This window comes from Auxenochlorella protothecoides, assembly GCF_000733215.1.
Source record: "Auxenochlorella protothecoides strain 0710 unplaced genomic scaffold scaffold61, whole genome shotgun sequence".
NCBI classification, from domain to species: domain Eukaryota; kingdom Viridiplantae; phylum Chlorophyta; class Trebouxiophyceae; order Chlorellales; family Chlorellaceae; genus Auxenochlorella; species Auxenochlorella protothecoides.
In genome coordinates, this window is record NW_011934415.1 from 4,035 (window position 1) to 17,518 (window position 13,484).

Consider the following 13,484-nt stretch of genomic DNA (forward strand, 5'->3'; position numbering starts at 1 on the left):
CCCCCCGGGGGGGCGCGGGGCCGGCGCCGGGGGGGGGGGGGGGGGGGGGCACAAATGCCCCACGGTCCTGTCCCCTGCCCTTTGGACCGCGGCTGCTTCGCCAGCAGCGCGCGACAGCCTCGACGCCCACCTGCCCCGGCGCGGGCCCTTTCCTGAGGTGGGAGCGAGGCCGCTCGGCTCCTCTGTGTGCCTGGCCCTGCCCGCCCAGGCCGCCTCGGCCCCCTTTTGACGAGAGCGTATTGCCGTGTGTAGAAGAGCGTCAGTGCAAGCGGACGGAATGGTTTGTGGGGCAACAAGGGCGGTTTCTTGCTGCACGGAGAGGAGCATGGGCCCCCCAGACGAGGGATGGGTGGTCTCGGGGACAGGCCATCCTCCGCGCCCACGGCGTGGGGCGGGTCCCTCCATCACACACCCTCCGTGACCAAAGCCCGGTGCAGGAGCAGGCGCCGGGGGCGGCGCCGCGCGCGCGCAAAGCCCTCGCTCTCGCGCTGCTCGTCCGAGAAGCCGCACTGGGCGCGGTACAGGCGCACCGCCGCCGCGTTGCTGGCGGCCACGTGCACGTAGGCGTGGCGCGTGCCGCGCGCGGCCGCCTCCAGCAGCGCGTGCGCGACCAGGGCGCGGGCCACGCCGCGCCGCCGCGCCGCGGCCGCCACGCACACGTTGCTGAGGTAGGCGCGGCCGCGCGCGGCGGCGGCGCGCCCCGCCGCGTCGCCGCAGCCGGGGTCGTGCGGCAGCTGCCCCACCAGGTCCTCGGAGGGCAGGCTCAGGCCCTGGTTCACGTCCAGGCTGCCCACCACCAGCTCCTCCTCGCCGTGGGCCTGGGTGGGGGCGGTGGGTGACCAGGGTTGATGGGGTCGCAGGGCGTGGGGGGGCCCTGTGGACGACCACCACCACCTAGAACCAAGGACCTCTCGCGACACCCTTCGGCAAGCAGACTCGCAGCAGAGGAATCAAAGGCCCACTGCGCACCAGGCCCGGGAGCTGGACGGAGCGGTCGATGAGGTCGTCGAAGAGCTCCTGGATCAGCTGGGCGCTGGGCGAGTCGGGTGGCTGGCGCGCCACGGTGGCGATGAAGGGCAGCACCACCACGCCGCGGTAGTCCTCGTCCTTGCCAGCCACGCGTGTCTCCAGGGACTCCCATGTCGCCGTGGTCTTGTTGCGCAGGTGGGCCTGTGTGTTGTTGTGGTGGGTGGGGTGGGGTGGCCTGAGTGGAGGGAAATGGTGGAAGGAAAGGTGCCACCAAACCCTTTCATGGCCTGACACCAGCTGTGGAACCCAGGTGTGCAGCACACCACACAGCCGCCACGATGTCACGAGTTTCCATCCCTGCACACAACCATCAGGTTCTGCCCCGCACCCGCTGCGCATAGTTGGTACAGTTGTACTGGTAGAAGCAGGCTGCTCGGAGGTAGGCAGCAGCCCGGAATTCGGCCCCAGGCACCGCAGCGCGGATACGGATGGGAAGCTCGAGACGCATGTCAGTCCATGATTGCTCTTACCATGGTCGGGTGTCGTCAGAGGGCCCTGCAGCCGGGAGGGGCAAGGATATCCGGAATGGGAACAAGGTCCCTGGCCCGTCTCCTCACCCGAGTGTGAGAAAGTCAATGTGTAACACAGTAAGTTCACTCCTTTTGTTGCATCATTATATTGTGCTGCACGACTTTTGTCATATCCATCGCCGGGAGGGCGTGGGGGCTGTTGGTGTATGATCGGGGGCACATGTAAAGATGTCGCGTTCCGGCGGAGCGGAAGGGATGTCATATCATTCACACCCGATGCAGGCACTCACTGCTACCCACAATCTGGAAATGGTTTAGATGGCGGTACACGCTCGTTTTTTGCACCCACGAGCAGTCTTTTCCGGCCATGGAATTCCACTCGGGCGGTGGCTTCCAACCCATTCACGACCTATCATATTCTCTGCGAGGCCCTCCGTCCTCCATGCAAGGAGGGAAAGAGTCACTACGCAAGCCAACGGGCAGGTATGTGAGACCTGTGTGAGGGTTCCGTGATGCACACCCGATAATGCGGGCACCATCACCATCTGTTGGCTGCAAGTTCTCCAGACACAGGCCAGCCCTGCAGCTCGATACCTGCCGATAGCAGCTGGCAGCCTGGGCCTCATGAGCATTGTCGTGGATAGGCTACTGAACACCGTGCGCTAGTGGAGGGGCCAGTGGAGGGCTTCCGTGCATGCTCTTGTATGTGTGCATGAAATGCAGTGATTTTGCACGCAGCCGCCGGCACGCTCCCTGCACACTCCCCTCCAACCTCCACAGGACAGTCCCAGCTTGAGTGCGGCTTCCGCCCAGTCGCGCACCGGAGTCCTGCTCCTCGTCCTCTCCATCACGCTCCTGGTGGTGGGGGTGCAGTGGCTGGTCATCAGTCCCCGGGAGCCCGAGGCCGTGGACTTGGTCGGTCGCAGTGATTTCGCACACTGGGACACCAGTATTCCCACGCCTGTCCTTGATGAGCTGCAATGGTGGGTGCCCTGGCAGCCTCTGCAATCGTTTTTTACATGGGCAGTCCCTGGGCAAGATGGCTGGGAATGATGACACATGCCCAGGGAATGAGCTCATTCATTCGGTTTGAATGCCAAGCATCCACACGCAGCGATGCCAGCCACCAGCAAGAGTGCCGCTCCTTCTCTGCACTGTGCAGGGCCTGCGCTGCATTCTTGGCAACAGACCGGGTCAAGACCGTGGCACTCTGGCGCGGAGGGTGGCTGGCCATACAGGGCGTGGTGGCGCAGGAGCTTGATGTCTCTGTGGCGCCAGGACCGCTGCTCTTGGATGCTATGGCACGTGAGACGGCCAACAGCATCTCCAACCTTCCCCTCTTCCCAGGTAGGATGCTCCAAGCCTTGCTGGATTGACAATGCACTGGTGCCTGCCACAAGCAAATGCGACCCTGTCACAGAAAGGGGTGGCCATCCTCCTCTTTCTTTGCATCAATGTGGTTCGGTTTGGGACCTCCACCGCACAGCAGCATGCTCTCGCGACATGCGCCTGGCGGTGCGTGGCATTGCAGGAGCATTGGCTCTGGGGCAAACACGACGCCGGCCACACCCTGCCGGCTCAGGCGCTCTTTTCATCCCGCTCTCAGGTCGAATCGAGTTTGCAAGGCTCCTCCCTCCGAATGTCCAGAGCTTGCTCATCCAGCCGATGGGGAGGGAGGGGGTCATGCTCCTGGCCAGCAATCGCCAGCGCGGCTTCTCGAGCCTGGACAAGGTGAGGGCCTGGGGATGGTTTGGCATGCTCACTTTTGGGCTGTGGGGCACCCTGGTGAAGGACCTTGCGGATGGGCGGCGGCGTGAATGTTGGATGACAGACAGCTGCAGATGCGTCGGCCTGTTGAGCATGCCACCTCCATGCGCCCTCCCTTCACAGGCGTGGGCTGTGCGAGTGGCAGAGAAACTGGGTGCGACCTTTGACAGGTCACAGGAGGGCTTGTCTGGGGCATCAAAGCCGGTTTCACTGCCAAAGGGGCCCGACAGCCAAGATGCACCAGCCTGAGAAGCCAGGCTGAGGACTTTGCAATCCTATATCTCGCTTCCTCCTCCCCCTCAGAATCTGCTCCTTTGCGCTGAACAAGGTTTAATTGCTCCAAATAGTCTTATGGGCTACGCGCAGAGCATCAGTGGAACGCAACAGGGCCAGGACAGACCCAGGCAGTGGTCCAGAGCCATGCAAATGTCTTTGGGACACAGCGCATTGCATGCAGGATCCAGCTACAGTTCCTTGCTTCAGGCCTTGTGCTCGAACGCATGCCACCAACCGGGGGCATAGGGGGTGTAGGGGGCGGTCCACTCCGAATCCTTGATCTTGAACTCTGGCACTGGGCCGTCGGAAGCACAGGCCTCGTCAGCATGCATCTGGCCCAGGTGGATCTGCAGGACACGGTCCAGCCGCAGCTTCATGAACCTGGTCTCAGAAGGGCGGAGCAAGGGGGTAGCTGGCTTTTTTGAGCATCGTCCCAGCACCCATGACGCATGAGGCAAGTGACAGATTCAGAAGGCCTGACAGTTCAGGATGCCGTCCAGGGTATGGACGCTAGCACCATGAGTCAACATGTGTTTCGACACAACACAGAAGGCCATGCTTACCCACCCAGCCAGACTCACGTGATCCAGGCCTTGTCTGTGCTGATGAGCGCGGCGGCCGGCCGCCGCACTTTCTTCGCCTCGTTTGGAAATTTGGCATCCAGCCAATGCGGCTGGGACACGATGTAAAAGTCCTGCCCCCTCCCCTTTTCGTCGTAGTAGCGCTTCAGTTCCCGCAGCTGCTCTGGGAGGGCCTCATTCTGGGCGCCACGGAAGAAGAACTCTGCGCTGGCCACCAGGGCATACCAATCGCCCTGGCACGGTTGAGGGGTGGGGTGGGGTAAGCGGGGATGGCCGGAGGCACAGTACAGTTTGATTTCCCCTTGCACTGCCAGATGTGTGCACCGAGGGCAGAGGGCCTGGAGTGCCTGCAAGGGCTCTCCTCCTTGCATAATCCTATCAAAAAAATTCATGTGCCAGCACAGCGGCCCACGGAACCAAAAAGTACCTCGACAATCTTCTCTGGGGTTGGGGCGTCAGCAGCTCGCTGCTGCACATCGGTGGACTTGGACTTCTGCGCTGCTACGGCTTGCAAAGCAATGCAGCGGCGAGGGTAGGTGGAGCTCCTCGCAAATCCCTTCACAGCAGGGGCTCGGGTCGAGTATGGGTTCTGTGCATGGCCGCTTATGCGCATGGGAGCAGCAAAGGCCACATGCGTCGCCCCAACACATGACGATGTCGCCATCATAGCTGCCATGGCATAAAACAGTGTTGAAAAACGGAGTGATCAATGTTTCGCTTTTCTAGGGGGCTGTTCCGTGATCTATCGCCGACCTCGTGTACCATGCAGGGAGTCAGCAGGCTCCAATCTGATCATTTCCTGGTTTCCAGCCATAAGATTTCAGTTTTGTCCGACACAGTTCCCAGCGGCCCCCCTCCCAGGACCAGATCGGGGCACCGCACCTGCATGCTCTTTGCATTTAAATTTGGAGCAGGCCGGTCACAGGCCGCACCCCAGATCCGGCGATGATGGCGGAAGACGGGGAGCCGGGCAATCTGCGAGATGCCAGTGCCTCGGAGTCAGAGAGCGACGCTGGCAGCTCGTCTTACGAATCCACACCCAGGAGCCTGGATGAACAGCCAGAGTGCCTGGCTCGACCCTCATTTGGTCTGCCCTCCCTCAGGCTGCAGGGTCTCCTCGACGACCGAGGTTCCAGGGGGGCAGATCTGCCCCCGCCCACGACATCCCGCCCCATCCAGTTTGATGTCATTTCCTCGGCGTTCTGCTTGCCAGCCACCGAGACTATCGCGGCGAGGAAGGCCTGCTCACAAAAGTTGGGCGTCTCCGTAGGCAGGCTCACCTTGTATGGCCTCCATGAGCTTCCAAGCTCCGGTCAGATCCCGCCGAGTTGCAGACGTGTTGCCATAGATGTCCAGGGCTCCGGTGAGCTTGTGCCTTCTGATTGGAGCTTTGCGCTCTGCTGAAAAGGGGTCTGACTCTTGCTCAGAGGCCTGCGGTCGGGGCCACACCGCCTTCTCATTCGAATGCGCTTAGGGAACTCAGCACCCCTCCCCTCTGCTCCCTGCGGACAGATTTGAGTCTGGCCGCACTAGAAGGGCTGCTAAGAGACTCACATACCGCCTCGTCAATTTCAAAGCCTCCTGACAGTGGTGGGTTGGGTCTGGCACGAAGGGGATGTGAGGGAATTTGAGAAAGACATGAGGCTGTGGGTTTTCATGTGAGCCATTCGCCCGTAATAGGAGGCTGGCATTGTGTGAAGCTACCAAATGCTTACCTATCCGCGCCTCTGATCAGCACCAGCCTCCGCTGCAGACGCCGAGCTTGCGGGGCTCAAGTCCAAGCTCTCAAAGCTGGAGAAGGAAAACCAGGATCTCAGGTCCGTAGGGAATTGAAGTAGTTGTGAACTGTGGCTCTCCTGATCATGTGCGCCACTACTGACAGGGTAACGATTCCAGGGACCCAGCAGCTTGCCACCTCACTCGCCACTACCTCTCGCACCCTCAGGTCCATGGTGAAGTTGCTGGAGTCACTGAGAAAGCGCGGCCAGTGTGCCCTGCGTGACATCAAACGCGAGTTTGATGTGTTGGTAGGCGAGCTGGGACCTGCCGCACATGAACTGAGCGCGAGCAAGCTGACTCCTGTGGCGCTGACGCATGCTCTCATGGATGCTGCTTGAAGCAAGAATGGAGCTCCTACTTGCTTTTCCCTTTCGCTCATCATATGACGCACTGTACAAAGAAGGGCCAAGCCTGCAAGCCACATTCGCTGGCACGGGTGCCCGCTCGTTTCGCTGCATGGCACTGAGACTTGCAGAAGAACATGCACCATCCCCGTCACACGAGAATTCAAGGCTGGTGCGTGTAAAAAGCTTCTCCTGTTGTTCAGAGCCACTGCTGCTTCCAGAGTGGAATCTCCAAAGTCCTGGCCCTCTTGGCAGGGAGGGGTGGGGCCACAGCTTTTACACCAAACATAGGACCAAGAGGTGTGCTCGCGCTTGGATCGCACTCTGCATCATGGTCCTTTGCAGAGCAAGTTCAACCGCAGGCGTCCACACTGCTGTGCCTGTAGAGCTCGTCGCCGTCTGGAGGACAAAGTCCCTTGCAGGAACCTTGGGCTGTGAATGGTGGTATTTGCTGCTCAGGTCTGTCAGTAGTCCCTCCCGTCGTTCGTTCGGTCTTGCCTGCTCACCTCCGCCTGCTCCATGGGGTGCAATTCACGACGTGTGAGGAAACTCAGGGCAATGTAACCTATCCAGCGTCTGGTGCATATCAAGCATGTATGGCTGCTCCTCCTCACTGTCTTCCTCCGCAGACGTCCGCCACTACCTACCACAAATTGTTCTCGGATGGATCGGACCTTCTCCACGAGCTTGTCGACTGCCTTTTGAGTGGCGGCCACCGGTGTTTCCCGACCATCCGTCTGCACCTGCGGGAGCAAGGAGGAGGCGGGTGTGATCTCAGCCCCACTACTGTTTCATGAGACAGCATGCTCTGATTTCCCAGCAAGACATTCTCACTCAAACATACCTTGATGAGCATGCGATACTCCAATGGATGGGGAATCTTATAGCCGGAGAAGATGACATGTGGGTCCTCGTGGAGGTGCCTGGTAGCATAGAGAAGGCGAGTTGGAGCTCAGAGCACGGGGAAATATTCCGGGGGGATCAAGGTGGCCAGCGCAGGCCCTTGACTTCCGCAAGACTCACGTTCGGATCATGTTACCGATGGTGTGGTCCTCTCGTTGTACAGTGAAGGTCCCCGCGTTGGCAATCTTGGTGTCTCGCTCAAAGGCAACCCTGGGGACGAGGAATACATTGGGTAGAGGCAGAGTGATCTTTCTGCAGAGCTATCCACCTTCAAGAAGCACTCCAAAACATCGCCACTTACTTCTTAACTCCATCAGGAACCACAAACTTCTCGTATCGGTCTGGCTGGTTGGACATCTGCAAAGTTGGCAGTGGTGAACTTCCTCAACTCCCGCAGGTAGCCCTGCTGGTCAGATATATGTGTATATACACTTTAAAATGCGTGAAGTCCTTGATGCACTGTGCCATACCGGCGTACACCTCCTAACAAGTCGCAAAAGTGTCGTCGCACGCGCTGGCCTTTCTTCGCCAGGTTTTAAAGTCGCGGGAGCAGGCTGGCAATCGCCCAGGCTTCATGGCACCCGCTGCGGCCCATGATCACACAACGCATGGAACGTCAAGGGGGTGGAGATGCCCTGAGATGCCCCGGCGTGCCCTGCCATGAACTTCCTGCAGAAGACGGTGCAATACCTGAGGGATGCGGGCGCCACTGGTGTGAAGCGTAAGGCCTTCGCTGAGGATACACCCTGCCGAGCCTCCAATGGTCCTTCGAGGCCCTTAGATCCCGTGCAGCGACTGGACTTTGCCAACGAGCCGACGGGACCCTTCACTGCCAGCAAAGACGTCGTGGCCTCGAAGCGTGCCCGTCTGATCCCTGCATCCCCCGGCACCCAACGGGCGCAATCTCCCGGGCCAGGATTTTCACCCTTCCCTGGACGTAATCTGTTGCGGAGCAGGTACCATCGCCCCTCTGCCCGGCAGCTGTTTGCTGCTGCCGACACACTCTCCCAGGTTGGGCACTGTGGCCAGAATGTTGCAGGAAGAAACCCTGGTGTTCAGTCGACCTTGAGGGCAGCAAGTACTTCTTAAGCGGCTCCCAGGTTGCAATTGCATGGTCAGAAGGTCGCATGCGCCTCCCACTCTCCTGCAGAAGCGTCGAGGACCCTGGTCATTGCAACACGATCTGGAGCCAGGTCGAGGCCCAGACTCAGTGTGTCCTGCTGAACCACCGCCCCGCGTCATTCCATTCTGGGAGACGGGCCGCCAGGAACGAGACCTTCTCAAACGAGGCGTCGAGCTCTACCAGAGGGTGGAGAGGATGGTGAGCCGGCGCCCCAAGGCATGCACCTCGCCCCAGCTGCATGGGACGGCGCGGATTGCCCAGTGGCGAGGCGTCATATGGTACGCAGGCTCACCTCAGCGGTACACATCGAGCCTGTCCCCCCCATTCAACCCTTGCAGACTAGGCACGTGCAGTCGCCGCAGTTCACCATCGACCTCACCGGCGAGGATGAGGCCGGCCCTTCGCCGCCGGCCGCTGGGAAGCCAGGCTACGCGCAGCGGCTCCATCGCGGCGTGGATCCATGGGGTGAGCCTGATGCCGCCGTATCGTCCTCCGGGGCCACATTGTCTGCGCCCCACGCCACGGGGCATGCCCTGCTGGCGCCCCTGCGGCAATGGCTGCCTGAGGCTGGCGATGACGAGCCCCAGCCTGCAGCAGGGCGTAAGCATCACGCGCCTAGGTCAGACGAAGCTGTTGATGAGCCTGAGCGACAACCCTCGGCCAGCAGTCGGCTGGCCAAGGAGACAGCAGAGGCCGGGCAGGCGCTGCTTGAAAAAGCTGACAGCATCCTGGAAGCCAAGGAGAAGCCTTCATGGCAAGACTTGCGCTCAGAAATGCTCAGGGTGAGCAGTGCCTCAGCATGGATTTGTCTTTTGAGGTGGATCAAGGGCCTGGGAATCACAGACGGTGTGCATCTGGCAACTTCCTGTGACGAATCTGATGGTGGATGGGCTCCTGGCATCCCTGCCTTGGCAGTGGGACGGCTTATTCCTGCTCCCGCTGACCATGATCGTCTCACCCGGGTCAGATCAAGGAGGAACTGGATCGCCTAGAACGAGAGCGCCTCAAGGTGAGCCTTGCGAGTGATGTGCATGCCGTAGCTCCCACCCGCAGACTGCTTCAGTTGCCCTTGAAATGTGCATGAGCTGCTTGTACCGCCTTCTGCAGTGTCGCGTCTTCTCAGAGCACCCTCCACGCCTCATCTGCATGTGCTGCAGCGATTGGAACCGAAACCTTCCACCAGCGTACGGTGAGTGTCCCGAGAGCCTGGTGCCCAGATCAGCTCTGGATCCGTGTGGATTGTAAACCACGGCCAAGCATCGAGGAGGCCCCAACTGCTGCCGCCCCTCCTGTGCACAGGCCGTCCATTTCCCTCCCCCCGGGCGCCAAAGCAAAGTACAAGGCCCTGGTGCAGGGCGGTGAGTGGGCTGGTTGCAGGGTGGTCGTGCAGGCATGAGTGCACTCGTGTGTCACCTCCAGACGCAAGCCTCAGGGTTGCCATGGCCATGCCGGCTTTCCGGCCCTAGGCATGGCCCACCCTGGACATTCCGTGAGCCCTGCAGGCGCCGCGTCGGACAAGCTGGTGGAGCATACTGGGAGCAACATTACGCTGACGAGGCACGACGTGGCCACCTTGGCCCCCGGCGCCTGGCTGAACGATGAGGTCATCAACCTGACAATGACGCTGCTGCAAGAGAGGGACACCTCGGCCCGCAAAGCCCAGGTCGGCCTTTTGTGGGCAGATGCAGGCTGCGGGGCACTGAGAGCACTGCATGCAACTGCTTTGAAGCTGTGGGGCAAGTGCTGCGCCTGGCGGGGTTGGAATACTTGCCGCTCCTCCAGGTCAACACCCTTCCCGCCTCGCCTCACCCGCAGAAGTCGTGGCCGAAGACCCACTTCTTCAGCACCTTTTTCTGCAACAAGCTGTACAAGGACGGAGGGTACACCTACGCTCAGGTTGGTGCTCCCCAGTGATGCGGGCCTTCTTGAATGACGGGAGCTTGCTGGGCACGCGCCATGGCTGGGTCCTGACAGTGTGTCCCGCCCCTGAACCTCACGTTCGTGGGCGGGCTACTGAACTTCCTGTCGGCAGGTGCCTGACCAGCGCTTGCTTGGTTAGCATGTACCCTGCTCATGCCCTCACCAATGTCACTCCAAACACGCCAGGTGCGCCGCTGGACGACCCCCAAGCGACTGGCGGCGGCGGGACAGGCCAGCCCCTGCCTGTTGGACTGCGATCGCATCGTGGTGCCGGTTCACCAGGGCATGCACTGGGTGTGCGCCGTGGTGGACTTGAGAAACCAGGAACTGAGGTACCTGGATGCCCTCAAGGTGCGCCGAGCGGGCTGTGCGCCCTGCACATGCCCTCAGGGGCCATGGAGAGCGGGAGGGCGGAGGGAGGAAGGGAGGAGGGTGAAGAGGAGCGCTGCTGGCTTTGCTCGGGGACGCAAGCCTGGCTGCAGCAGCCAATCAGCTGGGATATTATTTCCGCTCAGGAGGCGGTCAGCTGTGCCTCCCACCACCTCGCTTGGCTCTCAGAATTCGGACTTAGAGCTTACCAATAACCCAAGCACAGCTGTACCCTGCCTCGCCCTCCCATTCCTCCTCAGGGCGAGGATGAGGGGTGCCTCGAGGCCCTGGCAAAATGGCTGCGCGATGAGTTCAAGGACAAAAGAAAGGAGGAGGTTAGAGGGTATTCGTGAGTGTGTGCCTATGCTTGGCGCTGGGCGAGCCATGGAAGGGAGAGCATGGTGCAGCGTCCTATATTAGTTTACTCTCCCCATACCTCCTACCGCTGTCCAGCGTGCCGATGTGCTCAAGTGGCCCAGGAAGTTCCCGAAGACCGTCCCGCAGCAGTACAATGGGTACGACTGCGGCATGTTCTTGCTGCAGTTTGCAGATTTCGAGGTGGGTGTGGGTGGTGAAGATCCGCTGCCCGAGGGATGCAGATATGAAAATTGACGAGGAAGGGGGTCTGGCATATCGGAAGGAAGCTGTGTCACCATTTTGAGGCCCAGAATATCGAGCATGGACATGAGTGGATGGTGTCCCTGATATACCGTAGCAGACCTGACAGCCCAATGATAGATCATTGCCCACCCCTCCAATTTAAACAGGGTCGAGGGGAGGCCATGACCTTCACACAGGCAGACATGGAGGCATACCGCATAAAGACTGTGCTGGATCTCATGGACCTGTGCATAGCATGACAAGGTCCGCTTTCAGCTACGAACGCCTCATCCCCAACTTTTGGCGTGACCCATGACATCACAAACCGACCTGACAAGCACTGCACCAGCCCCGGTTGCTGTATTTCGATGGCACACCTGCTTTGTTCTACAATTATGGAGAGGGAGGATCGACGAGCCACCGCACGCACCGCATGTGAAGCGCCACGATGATCGATGCGCTGTGCAACAGCATGCAAATCGGACCATGAGTCTTCCGTTTGTATACCAGATCAGGGCGCATTCAAAGGGTCCTTCCCTCTCGTCCCCCTGGCCTCGGGCCTGCACGGCTGGGGATCACGCAGGGAGAGACGCACTAGTATTGGGTTTGGTCCCGTACTGTGTGCTTGCACAGCCCACATTGTAAAGTTGTTGATCCATTGTCCTCAGTATGGAGGAGTTTCCCTCGTCAAGCGGCAGCGAGGAGGGGTTCGTCCCCGACTACGACTTCGAGTCCAGCTTCGAACGGCTCAAGGACTCGGCCTGCTTCCCCGCTCGGCTGACCATCCTGGGCCTCAAGCGCACCAACAAGCACCTGGTGATGCGTGAGCTGCTGCGCGTGAAGAACGCCCAGACCCTGGACGAGATCAAGGACGCGGTGGTGGCTGCTTACCAAGACCTCATGGCGCTGGAGATCTTTGATGCCGTGGACATCGTGATCGATGGGCTGGATGGCAAGGTGGGCCTGCATGCTCCAGTGGCACTCAGGGCTTTGATAGGTCATCATGCATGAGAGCGATGCGGCATACAGAGTATGAAGGAACCTCTGCCGGGTGGGCTGGCCTTCGGCAGGTCGGCCCATCCCCTCCATGGGTGCTGCAGCTCCTTGTGGATGACCGTTCTCCTCTCCCATTCGCAGCACCCGGAGGCATGTAGCATCACAGCGAGGTTTTCCGAAAAGTCCCCGATCCAAGTACACACAGGCACATACGTGCAAGGCCAAGAAGGTGAAGGGTGATGTGTACGCCCAATGGGAGAGGGGGGTAGAGTGTTCCGAGACCCCGTGCAGGACCTGTGCGCGGCAGGGCAGGAGTGGCGGCTGCACGCCTGCGCAAAACAGGCAGCGACCCAGACTGCTCTGTCTCATCGACCCTCCCTCCTTCTCATGCTCCCCAGGCTCAGTGGAGGCGTCCGCGACGCTGACCAATCCTCTGGGCCATGCGGAGCGCCTGAACCTGAGCGGGGAGTGGGGCTCCAGGAGCACCACCACCTACAGCCTGGCGCTGACTCGCGCACGGCCGCGGGGCCTGCCGTACCTCGCCACCGCCCGACTGTACCAGCAGTTCTCCTCCTTTGAGCGCTGGTCCTCCTTCACGGAATTGCTGAGGGGTGCCGAGACCTCCCTGTCAACGTGGGGCTATGGTGTGGGTGATGTTTGGGGGGTGGGGCGGTCTGTGACTCAAAGCGTGCGCCCTTCTCCATCGAAATTTGTACGCCGTACCCGGCTGCAACACTCTACGACCCCCCCCCAACCACCCACCGTCCCGTGCAGGGAGGACGGGCGCCACCTGGTGGGGGCCGGCATCGGCTGGTACCGGCTGGCCGACCCGGCCCGCCGCGCCTCCCGCTCCGTGCAGCAGCAGTTTGGTGAAGGGGTCCGGTCTGCAATCAAGTACACGTTCCGCCACACCACGTTTTCTGGGGAGGCCTCCTTTCCCCTGGAAGGTGGGCTGCGTCGGTCTGAGTGTGAGGGATGGGGAGTGGGGATCCACCGCGCGGGGCCATGGCTCCCCGTCGGCTCACTCACTGTCAATCGCTTCCCCCCTCCCCCTATCCATTTGTCGCCAGGCTACGGTGTGTCGGCCACCAGCGAGGTCGGAACGCACAGCGGTGGCCCGGCGCGCGGACCGTTCTTCAAGCAGCGCTGCGCCGCCCAGGTCGCTCTGCCCCTGGGGCCCGCCGCTTCCCTGACCCTGGCGGGGGAGGCCGGCCTGCTCCTGCCCCTGCGCCCGGCGCCGGCGGCCACCCCCTCCCCCATCACCGACCGCTTCTTCCTTGGCGGCCTGAGCGGCGCCTCGCTCCGCGGCTTCTCGCAACGCGGCGTG

At 61.1% G+C, this 13,484-nt stretch overlaps 5 protein-coding genes across 5 annotated transcripts in view; 2 read left to right on the top strand and 3 right to left on the bottom strand.

Annotated features, from left to right (window-relative positions):
- Nucleotides 1-404: 404 nt before the first annotated feature.
- F751_5283 (hypothetical protein) lies at nucleotides 405-1,477 on the bottom strand (the record flags this gene model as incomplete). The annotated part of the gene is made up of 4 exons (XM_011403083.1): nucleotides 405-413; nucleotides 744-818; nucleotides 970-1,170; nucleotides 1,358-1,477. The coding sequence occupies 4 exons, from the start codon at nucleotides 1,475-1,477 to the stop codon at nucleotides 405-407; spliced, it is 405 nt and encodes a 134-aa protein (XP_011401385.1).
- Nucleotides 1,478-3,745: 2,268 nt separating this feature from the next.
- F751_5284 (hypothetical protein) lies at nucleotides 3,746-4,790 on the bottom strand (the record flags this gene model as incomplete). The annotated part of the gene is made up of 3 exons (XM_011403084.1): nucleotides 3,746-3,923; nucleotides 4,124-4,356; nucleotides 4,551-4,790. The coding sequence occupies 3 exons, from the start codon at nucleotides 4,788-4,790 to the stop codon at nucleotides 3,746-3,748; spliced, it is 651 nt and encodes a 216-aa protein (XP_011401386.1).
- A 1,920-nt stretch (nucleotides 4,791-6,710) lies between these two features.
- F751_5285 (DNA-directed RNA polymerases II, IV and V subunit 11) lies at nucleotides 6,711-7,506 on the bottom strand (the record flags this gene model as incomplete). The annotated part of the gene is made up of 4 exons (XM_011403085.1): nucleotides 6,711-6,989; nucleotides 7,091-7,169; nucleotides 7,270-7,359; nucleotides 7,451-7,506. 4 exons carry the CDS (start codon nucleotides 7,504-7,506, stop codon nucleotides 6,711-6,713), a joined length of 504 nt encoding a protein of 167 aa, XP_011401387.1.
- Nucleotides 7,507-9,740: 2,234 nt separating this feature from the next.
- On the top strand, nucleotides 9,741-11,421 carry F751_5286 (Ubiquitin-like-specific protease ESD4; the record flags this gene model as incomplete). The annotated part of the gene is made up of 6 exons (XM_011403086.1): nucleotides 9,741-9,935; nucleotides 10,088-10,168; nucleotides 10,379-10,543; nucleotides 10,822-10,896; nucleotides 11,015-11,119; nucleotides 11,329-11,421. The coding sequence occupies 6 exons, from the start codon at nucleotides 9,741-9,743 to the stop codon at nucleotides 11,419-11,421; spliced, it is 714 nt and encodes a 237-aa protein (XP_011401388.1).
- Nucleotides 11,422-11,830: 409 nt separating this feature from the next.
- F751_5287 (Sorting and assembly machinery component 50-like protein) overlaps nucleotides 11,831-13,484 on the top strand; it is a gene marked incomplete at both ends in the record, with an annotated part of 3,223 nt that continues 1,569 nt past the window's right edge. Inside the window, 5 exons of the mRNA XM_011403087.1 lie at nucleotides 11,831-12,118; nucleotides 12,299-12,386; nucleotides 12,556-12,790; nucleotides 12,932-13,104; nucleotides 13,228-13,481. Of these exons, the coding sequence (XP_011401389.1) occupies nucleotides 11,831-12,118; nucleotides 12,299-12,386; nucleotides 12,556-12,790; nucleotides 12,932-13,104; nucleotides 13,228-13,481 (1,038 nt within the window). The remainder of the gene's footprint in view (nucleotides 12,119-12,298; nucleotides 12,387-12,555; nucleotides 12,791-12,931; nucleotides 13,105-13,227; nucleotides 13,482-13,484) is intronic.